Here is an 11,184-nt window from a genome sequence, read left to right on the forward strand (position 1 = left end):
ACGAGTTGCATGCATGGATAATTAACGCATTTATTTATTTTATCAGAGATACTGAGCTTTGCTTTTGCGTATTTGTCTGTATGCTAGTATAGACTCAAAGCTGCAAATTGTTTCATGGTTTCACTCAAGCAGCGTCTCTTCTTGACCAAACACTGAATCAAAAAATGATTTTGGAGACAAACAAACAACAAAAACATTTGGTTAACAGGTTTTATATTTAACTTTGCAATGTGAGAATATGCAGACCAACAACCAGCTGCAATTTAAATCACTTGTGGGTTTAACGGCTGAAGGTTTGCTGCTCATTTCTTAGTGTGAGCGTTAAAGGACAACTGCCTCCTGGATGCAAATCCTTGGAGAATACAGGATCTGTTGCCATAGCTTCTCCCTCTTATTGTCTTTTTTTGCGAGGTTAGTTATGAAAAAGTAAATGAAACAATAAAATCAATGAAGCAAGACAGAGAAAGTAAGCAAGAGTGAGCCCTTGAAACCTCAGTGGAAAGTCTGTGTCACCATCTTGGCTTGAGCGAAGTGACCAGTGCCAGCAATGACCTCTTCAACTCTGAAAACCAACCGTGTACCTGAGACTGTCTGCAGCCGTCTGCTGCTGCTGGCCGGCTGCAGAATGGAACAGAGATAATTAAGAACAAACTGCAGGGTAGGAGGGTCCATAAACATGGTTGTCACTGTCTCACCACTTGTGCTCACGCCAAGTAATATCTGACCGCTGATGAATTCAATTAGGCACACTTTCAAATGCGTTAGACAGCAGACGAATGCGAGGCTCATACGGCACAGTGACCGCTGTAATGAGCACTTGTGCCTGTGCTCCGGTCTACGCCCTCACATGTGTCTCCACCCAGTGCATTACACGAGGCGTGTTGTGTTATTCTTGTGCTCTCAGATTCAGAATGCTATGTGTCATTTTCACAGGGTTTAATTGTGACTTTTTGCATCGTCATTGAGCCAAAGAAGGGTTTCTGCTGAGTGTGTTTAATCAGCATCGTGCAGTGAGATACGTTTTGGTAATTTTGGGAAGCTGAAAGGAAGACAAAATCCTCCTCATTCATTAATTCGCTTGCATGTTTGACCTTGAATCTATGTCAGATTCAAACAGTGGCAGATCTTACGTGGGGGCACCGGGAGGGGGGGGGGCAATGGCCCCCCTGTGATCTGATGGGCCACCCCGTGTGCCCCCCAAAGTTTTCGTTGTAAATTTACATTACTGATACTCCGATTTACGACGCTCCTAAATGCAACTTCGTTGTCCAACTGCACCTGAATGCACCAATGATGTTAGTTTGATCTTTTGATTGTATTTCGTTTGGATTTGAAGAAGCTTTGAGGATGTTTTCTGATGTCGGAGGAGAAGACGAGCAGCGATATATATCTATATATTTTAGATATATATAGAAGACTAGACATGTTAGCGCACTGTGGCGGCCGGCTAAGCTACGTGCCTACATGGCGGCCATCTTTGAGGGGGCAACGGTCCCATTTAAAGCAATCCATGTACATTGAAAATTAATCAGAATTTGCTTATTTCTCCACCGATTTTCATGAGGTTTACTTTACTGTTAATGTCAAAACGTGCTATTAATACAGAACATTTGATTTTAAAAAAACGGAAAAAGTCTTTCTACATTCAGCAATTATATAAATGTAAAATTTACATTGTAAATAATTAGATATATAGCTATATGAACAAAAAAGAGAAAGATTAAAAAATATACATATATAGAAAATGTTTTTATATCAAAAGATTTAATTGTAAAGGTAATCAAATAATAATTTGTTTATTTATCTCTCTCTCTCTCTACAGCTATTGGCTGTTATATATAGGTATATTGAACTGAATCATTAAGTATGACAAAAATAATTTAAAATACTTAGACATATACACAGTTGACATATAATGAACATATAAATGCTAATAGCATGAAAGGAGGAATAGAAGCAGATATTTATTATTTATTTAGATACAAACACAAGTAGGGTGAATAATAAGTGTGCACTCGGTCAAAGTGGGTCGTCTATAAAGAAACCATTAAAGTGTAAATTTTCATGAAAATAATGAAACTCAAATAAACTGAGTTGCTGCATCCTGGTCAATAATGCACCTCCTTTTCCAAAATGAGCTGGGAAGTTAAACACTGATGGAATGACACCAGGTCTAAGCCAAATCTGCCCAGCTATCTTTTGTGTACTGTTATTTAAATCTCCATTGTACATGGGAACCCACTGATCCGATTCTATGTTACCCATTATTTATCCATCACTAATTTAGTTACTTGATCAACAGTGGTACTTGTTCCACGCTTCAGCAAACATCTTATTATATTAATCTTAGATGATACTACAAGTATGAAGGAAACCACTAACACTAATATTATTGTTAGAAATCTGACCAGGCCTGTGCTGAAAGATTCAAACAGTCCAGAAAACTTTCTAAAGTCAAATCTGTGAAATTCTTTCAACCTTGAACTTTTACTTTGCAAGTTCCTCCCTGAGCTTCCAGGAAGAGGTCAAGTTCCATCCTATTTTATAGACTTTCTTTTTTGTTTAATAAATGTTTTTGTCTTATTTCACCTAGTTTTATTTTATTTTAATTTAACTACCTGGTTCTTTGATGTGACAGTTTTATAATTCTTTAATTTTCTAACTTTTTCCACTTTTAATTTTAACCCTCAAAAGAAATTCACTTTTCAAATTACCTGTTTCCCTTGTTAGATTTTAAGTGCCAATGCAGCGAATTGTGTAATTTAATTTATTATTATTTTACTATTTATTCTAGTTTACAGTTTTTATTTTTCTCATATAACTTGCTTGATTATCTATGTTTATGGCTTTTAGCTGTCAAAGTACTTCATGAATGCTGTTCTTAAAGCTCGTGTCCAGAGTTTGAATCGCAGCGTCTCCCAAAACACTGGTGGTCCCTCCCTCCCTCCGATTTCACCCCTTTATTTGTGCACGCGCGCAGTACATGAGAGAAGTGCCCGGAGTGCTGCAGCATATGGCCTGTTTTGCTGTTTTCCCCTCTTCTACATTTAGTACATTTAGTAAATAATAAAGGAATTACGTTAGAATGCTGTATTGAGTCTAACTTGTCCTAATACCAAAATAACATGAATCTGCTAGGACGAACGAGTAAAGTTTCAATATGTGATTACACTCGTGTATCCCTCTCGATGACGTTGTTTATCAAACTTAGTGCATTTACGCGTGTATATGTGTTACATTGTTTATTCATTTCTATCTAGAGTTCAGAATTGCATGACTCCTCTGACGAAGAGTATGTCCCAGACGCCCCAACATCTTCCTCCAGAGGTCGGGCATCTAAACGAAGCCGTCAGGCGGGCTATGGAGGCCGTGGTCGGGGAGCGACGCGAGCACCCCGAGCCAAAAAACGTCCTGCAGTCTCTTGGCCTGACAAGCCGTGGGATTGGTAACTTTTCTGGAAGTTGCTGATCCCTGATGCTCTCTCCTCCACAAGCAAAACAAATGTGCGCACGGTTGCGTAGTGCGTAGCTCGCCCACCTCTGCATGGTCTTGCTTGCTGTGCGCGTAACCATTGATTGACAGCATGACAGAGCTGAAGCTCGAACTTGATTGGTCGGCAGCAACCGGCGCTTTTTGGAATAACATGGGGGTCTATGAGAGGAAGGCGGAGCTCATGAATAAATTTTCATATCGCGTCATACTAACCTTATATTATAGTATCGAACTAGACTAACACATTTAAGCTTTGTTAAAAAATGATACATAAATTCAAAACAAACGGAAACTCCAGACACGAGCTTTAAGGGTGCTGTATAAATGAAATCATTATTTTTTATTATTACCACTTTAAAGCCGAGGGGCACATTTAATCATTATTGATAGTTCTTCAACCTAAATAGGTGTCAGATACTGATTGCAATTTATTAATGAGGGTTCATCATCTGAAACTCCAACTGAACAATTATTAATATTTACACTGTTTTTCTACAGTGTGCGTCCCCAACCAAGGCTTCCTCACCACTACTGCATTCAAAGGATGCTCAATATGAGACTTTGTTCTATTGATTTCAAGTAATGGCAATAACATTAGATACTTCACTGCGAAGTGATTTTAGAGTTTCACTGATAGGATTCTCACTAATTTACATCAGTTGATTTAGGCTAGAAGATGTCTGTTAACACCTTGTGCAACCCATTCTGTCATTTGCTGATATTCAGTAAATTCAGTAATGTTTATGGGAAAGTCAGGGAAGAAGCAGTCTGCTGCACCTCTCTCCATCCTTTAATCTAACCCATTCCAACTCACTGCTTTATATTCTGCTAGAGACAAGATTATTGATGTAACATGGCAGAATACATGGAGTTAGGCCTATGCTGATACACCCAACACATGCTTAGATTACGTTCTTATGTATAACCCAGCATCAATCTCATAGAGGAGTGAAACACCATAAGTCCAGAATTTCTGAAAGTGGGTGAAGATTGGTAACCTTACTGTAAATGAATATCTACTTCAAATGCCTCACTAATAATCATTATCAGCCTTAAAAACCCACAAAACACCCCTCTATGCTCGACCACACTTAGTACAGTCCAGTTCCCCCTTTTATAAATCTGCTTGGAATCTTCCACTTCCTGTTTGTCAAAGTGGCCTTCTACCTGGACAGGTTTTGTTGGAGCTCATGCATCAAACATTTTGGGTAACTGCACTTAAATATGGATGGATGACACTGAATTAGAGTCTGTTTAATGAGACTGAGTTCAGATGTGTAGCTCTGTCATTAAATACTAAATTATTTCTCAGAATTCACAGAGAAAAGTCTGAAATGTTTGCTAGGTTAGCGTCCCACATGTTCTCTGGATCAGCTAAAGCTAACTCTCTCCAACTTCTGGATCTCTTGAGTTGCTTGTTGTTAAAATATCTTGCTAGAGGTGCTGAAGCTCAGAAAGTCTGAGATGTTTGTTCAAAATAAGCTCATTCTCAAGTCTTATCTGAACTGTCCTCTTTTGTTTGAACTTTCCCTAAACTTAGGAGTTAATGACAGAGCAGCACATCCAGACTCAGCCTCATTTATGTAGAGATTAAACTTCAGTGTCAATTCTTGACATTAGTGCAGTTTTTCAGATGTTTGTTGCACATGCTCCTGACCAAATCAGTCCAGGTGGAAGACAATGTGAAGACAAAGCTCCAGAGGATGAATATCACACATTTACGTTTGAAATAAATGTTCTTTAATTAGACATTATCATGCAAAAGTTGGATTTCCCTTTAATGACGTTCAAATTTTTGTTGAGTGTTTTGTTAATGTTGGTTTCTAAATGTTTTTTGACACTCGGCCCCAAAGATTAAAACCTTTTACGGCTCACAAGCTGCAACAATTCAAACATTATCAACTATCTTTCTGACTAAACTAAGATAAAAAGTGAAAAACTGCCTGATTCCTGCATCATGAATGTAAGTCTTTTTGGTTTTTATGACAGTAAACTGAATATATTTGAGCTTGACATTTTATAAACCAAAACAAGAAATGAACAAGAGCAATCTGAGATTTCTGACCTCCGCCAAGGGAAGATGTGGATGGTAAAGTTGGAAAATCTAAATCCGGATCCAGAATCCAGATCCTTATCCGGATCAACACAAAATTTGAATGGAGTCTTCCCTGGGCCAAGATCCACCTCTGGTGAAAATTTCATGAAGATCCAACAAGTAGTTTCCGAGAAATCCTGTCCACAGACACGCACACAGACAGACAAATAAATAAACAGACCCGATCGCATAACCTCCTTGGCGGAGGTAATTACTGGAGAAAGAAAATGTGTTTCCAACATACATGGCTGAATTACTCCAACATTACAAGATACATACAATTTAAATTGAGTTTTGTTTATGGAACACCAATTACAGGTCAAATTGTCTCAAGACGCTTTATTTTTATATTTTTTTGTCATATTTAAAATATGACAAAGTAAGAAATGTAAACCTCTTGACTATCCAATTTATTATTTGTTTTTTAAGAGACTAATCAACAACTAAAATAACTTTCTCCACTAAAACAATAAACATGAGGTAAAATAGAAGGAACAGTTTTAAATACTGCAGTCCCACAACGACAAGAATAAAGTTTAATCTTAGAGTTTGTAAAGCTGTTGAGTTTTTAGAGTCACATGGATTGCTTTGACATTTAATAACCGAGTCCTGAAATAAAATTATGGTTGTGGATTTCTGGTAATTTAGTCTCGACTAAACAAATAACAGCAGCATAAATCTCAAACGTCATTATGAGGAATCTGGATTGAGGTTTCTCACTTGATAATGATCAAAACATGAAATTTAGGTTGGTTTAAAGGAATATTCCACCTTAAATCTTTGATGTGTATGTACAGAGTGCTACTTCCTGTATTTTATTGTATTTTAAAATTTACATTACTGCACAGAACATTTAAGATTATTTTACCACAGATCAAGGCTACAGATTGTTGTTGTTCACTGTGTATTGGGTAGAACTCATTTTGATTTAGAGTGGTTAGTATACAGAACCCTATGATGTTTCTGGTTTACAGCTGAGAACTAGTTGCTAAAAGTACAGAATATTATTTCTTTTTTAGGTGTGATAATTGTCAGTAAACATTCTAAGAAGTGGAAATTGACAGGGTTGTATATAGTGCTGCTCTTGCACAATATTTGTCACTTAATTGCCCTCAGGATACGGTCGTTGAGCTTACCAGTTTTGCATAACAGGCAGATGCTGCAGCTGATGATGCTGTAATTCACATCAACAAGGAAACAAGTCCATCACAATTTGAATGTTAACAGTCCAAAATGAAAAGGTCATATACAGCTTTCCTACTGGGTTAAAGAGCCAGAAAAAAAACATGAAACATACTTTGTAAAAGTGAGAGGTCGGTAGCAGCTTTCATTTTTTCTTACAACTTTTCGGTGGCCCCCCCAAAATATCTGTTATACCCCCCCACTAAAATTAATCTGGATCCGCCCCTGGATTCAAGTCATGATTTCAAGTAGACTATCTAATTTTAGTTTATGGGGATAGACCCTTTACACACACTACTGTTTAAATGTTTAGGGTCACTTACAGATATCCTTATTTTTTACAGAAAAGCCATTTTTTTCAATGGAGATAACATTAAATGAATCAGAAATCCAGTCTAGACATTGTTAATGTGGTAAATGACTATTCTAGCTGGAAACGGTTGATTTTTAATGGAATATCTCCATAGGGGTACAGAGGAACATTTCCAGTAACCATCACTCCTGTGTTCTAATGCTACATTGTGTTAGCTAATGGTGTTGAAAGGCTCATTGATGATTAGAAAACCCTTGTGCAATTATGTTAGCACATGAATAAAAGTGTAAGCTTTCATGGAAAATATGAAATTACCTGAGTGACCCAGACTTTTGAACAGTCGTACATATATAGGAGATGCTATTGCATCAATTCAACCAGGCAAAAGTAGCTGAAGTATACTTGGATCTTGATGTGATTTCCTGATGATTCCTTCTTTTCCAGATTACAACAGCAGTGATCAGAAGACAGCATGCAGAAGACATGAGCTGTACGTCAGCTTCCGAGAGCTGGGCTGGCAGGTATTTCTTATTTCTGTACATTCTCTTAATGCACGTGTGCCGACCAGGTGTGGTTGTATTGGTCTCTGCAGTGGGTGTTTAATGTCAGTGTAATTCTAATATTGTTTTTCTTACAGCTAGATTCTGTATGTAGGATAATATCAGAAGATAGCAAGAATCTGAAGTGAAATTTAGCACACCATGACGCAGGGGCGGCATGGCTCAGTGGGTAGAGTGGCCGTCTTGTAACCGAAGGGTTGCCGGTTCGATCCTCGCCCTGTCGTGCTCGAGGTGTCCCTGAGCAAGACACCTAACCCTGATGGGTCGTGGTTAGCGCCTTGCATGGCAGCTTCCGCCATCAGTGTGTGAATGGGTGAATGTGACGTATCATGTAAAGCGCTTTGGGTACCTTGCAGGTATAGTAAAGCGCTATATAAATACAGACCATTTACCATTACACAAGCTGGATCCATAATGTTGGACTTCACACACAGCAAACGACAAAGATGTTGAAAAAGTAAATTAATAAAGACTATAATATGCACCTCCCCACCTCGTTAAGACGCAGTTTACACCCATCTCTAGTTCTGCTCCAGAGTTGTAATGACTAGTTTTAACAAAAAAGAGTGTTTTGTGAGGTTAGCTTTGACGTTTGACCCCCAAAATCTAATCAGTTCATCACTGAGTCCAAGTAAATGTACTGTGCAATGAACAGATCCATTCAGCTTCAGGAGTTATTTTAATCCATTACCAAAAACAGCCAATCAATCCGTTATTCCCTTTTTTGATGATTTGATATAAGAAGAACAGTCCAAAATAATCTCATTCAACCTCTCAGTCCCCTGTGGACAGGGGTATTGTCATCCCGGAAGAGACCATCATAGGGTAAAGGTGATCGCTCAGAACAACTTTGTATCGTGCCTGGAGAGGTCAAGGGTTCAGTTGCTCCTTTTATTTCTCACCATCTGTGTATTTTCACATTAGCGACACCCCCCACCGCTATCACAGGGTGATATGAACTGCTACTACAAAGCCAGACAGGATGAGCTAAAGAGAGCGAGTTAAAAGTAGCTCAGTAGGAGTTCACTGAAGTGTGTGTGTGTGTGTGTTTACCAGGAGACAGAGGAAGAAATAGAAGAGCAGGGCAGAGTTACGTACATCCTTCCAAACAAGCTGTGAGCTGTTAACACACCACTGACATCTAGAGGGAGACTGCCAGCAATCCCTCACACACACTAAGAGTGATGTTTCCATCACTTCAGGGGACGTTACATTCACTTACTTTCATGTCAGACGTGAAGTCTGAACATAAACCTCTCCTCACAGTCCCACAAACCAAACCTTCAGACTAAAATCGAATGAGTTACATTCTGTGGACTTGCATTTTGTCCCCAACAGTAAAGCAGGTTTCCACAGTGTGACTGTAAAATGATTTATGTCCCCACAACATGAGCAATACCAGTACACACACTCAGAGAGGGAAAGTGAGCTGGGCAGAAAGAGAGAGAGACTGGCAGCAAAGCGAGAAGAGAAAGACAGACGGTTTATATTGACACAGACAGGAAGGTGCACTAGATTAAAACTCAAAAACGAGTCAGAATGAGGTAAAACATGCCGAGAATTTGCCAGAGCCGAAGCGTACGACACAGAAAGGAAGGAAGGAAGAGGGAGAGGAGTATTGCTTCCCTGAGCGACTTCACAGACTGCAGCGCTTTAACAGGGATTTGTCCTCAGACGAGGTTAACCCTGATTTTACCAACGGCACTCAGGTGGCCTGCTGTAGAAGGGCAGGAGTGCGTCTGCTTTTGAGAGACAGTTTACAGAGCTTCAAATCCCAACTGACGTAAACTACAGAGATGAAAAATGCCACAACAACTCTCCTGACCAAACAAACTCATTTGATGTGTCTCTCGAAGGACTGGATCATCGCTCCTGAAGGCTACGCGGCCAACTACTGTGACGGAGAGTGTTCCTTCCCCCTGAATGCCCACATGAATGCCACCAACCACGCCATTGTGCAGACGCTGGTAAGGCCATCCCACTACGGTTTACCACATTCACTATATGTGTATTCTCCACACAATGCAGGAGAAGTCATTTTAGGCCTGTCTCCCTTCTCTGCCAGGACTTAGCGGTAGTGTTTTTACAGTGGTGCAACAAGATAGAAATGTACCTGAAAATAACAGCAGCGTATGAAATGTGCAGTTCACTTAAAAGGCAGCTACTGGGGCAAGATGTTTTAGTGTTTATTATTTTGACTGGGTATGTATTGCACAGATTTGTAATTAAAATCGGTTAAGAACAATTTAGATTCCGACATTGTCATTCTTCCTGCCATTTGGGGTTCACAGTGTAAATTGTGGATTTCTCTGGGTGAAATAAGACTAGTTGTAATTCCAGTTTCAGATATCTACAGTTTAATTCTGACTCGTCACAATTCTAGTTCAAAGTATCTTTATTTCCTCTGAATTCAAGATATCAACACTGTCCTTTTTAGACGTATTAAATTCAGTTTAATCCTCCTGCTGTCTTCATTTACGGGCACCGAAAAATATTGTTTCTTTGTCTGGAAAAAATCCAAAAATCCAGCAAATAAAATGTCCCCAAATTTCTGAAAATTTGCAAAACCTTCAGGAAGGAAATTCCAATAATTCCTTGTAATACTATTCCAATAATTCCTTATAATACTATAATACAAAAATTTTATTTAAAAAAATCCCCCAAATTTGGCAAGAAAATTCGTAAAAATCTTCCAAAAAAATCCTAAAAATATGTAAAGTGATTACATATATATGAGTAAAACTTCTAATATTTTCTTTAAGAACATTCACATAAAAATCAACCAAAATCCAGCGAAATTCGCTGGATTTTGGTTGATTTTTATGTGAATGTTCTTAAGAAACATTTTTAGGATTTCTTTTTTTCCACCAAAAAATGTTCAAAAATTTCCTAAAAATGTTGAAAATGTGGACATCAGAAGCTTCACTGTGATTTTTATTTTTTATTTTTTACACATTTTCAAACCTTAAAACAGGTCAATTTGGCCCACAGGACAACATGAAGGTACAACTAGTCAAAATGACGTTGGACATACACTACCAGTTTGGACACCTTCTCATTCAGTGCTTTTTATTTATTTGTACTATTTTCAACATTATAGATTAACACTTTTTTGTTTACAACATAATTCCATATGTATTCTTTTATAGTTTTGATGTCTTCAGTATTAATCTACAATGTAGAAAATAATTAAATAAAAGCCACTGAATGAGAAGATGTGTCTAAACTCTTGACTGGTCGTGCATCTTGAACTGGAATTCTGTCAAAATATAACTACAGATATCTCGTTATAGAGTCGTGTCAGAGCGGCCTGAGGCCAAAGTTCCCGTAAATTTCGACCACAAGTCTCTAATGAACAAAGCGCTCGGTTTCTGTGTTATCCGGCCTATTCCTGCCTGTGAGGACTTTGCTGGTGAACTCTTTCTGTTTTCTTTTCTGCCGCTGCTTCTGCAAACATTGTTCAAATGCTTTGCTGGGCCACTGTCCAATGGGAAGCCTCAAGTGAGCAGCGTCATGCACAGCAAGCCACACTAGTCATAATG

General features: G+C 38.5%; 1 protein-coding gene across 1 annotated transcript in view; it reads left to right on the forward strand.

Moving 5' to 3' along the window:
* The window catches only part of bmp6 (bone morphogenetic protein 6), a 68,488-nt gene that overhangs the window by 54,438 nt on the left and 2,866 nt on the right, over window positions 1-11,184 (forward strand). Inside the window, exons 5-6 of the mRNA XM_022198944.2 lie at window positions 7,527-7,603; window positions 9,499-9,609. Coding sequence (XP_022054636.1) covers window positions 7,527-7,603; window positions 9,499-9,609 — 188 coding nt within the window. The remainder of the gene's footprint in view (window positions 1-7,526; window positions 7,604-9,498; window positions 9,610-11,184) is intronic.

This window comes from Acanthochromis polyacanthus, chromosome 20 (genome assembly GCF_021347895.1).
Source record: "Acanthochromis polyacanthus isolate Apoly-LR-REF ecotype Palm Island chromosome 20, KAUST_Apoly_ChrSc, whole genome shotgun sequence".
NCBI lineage: Eukaryota > Metazoa > Chordata > Actinopteri > Pomacentridae > Acanthochromis > Acanthochromis polyacanthus.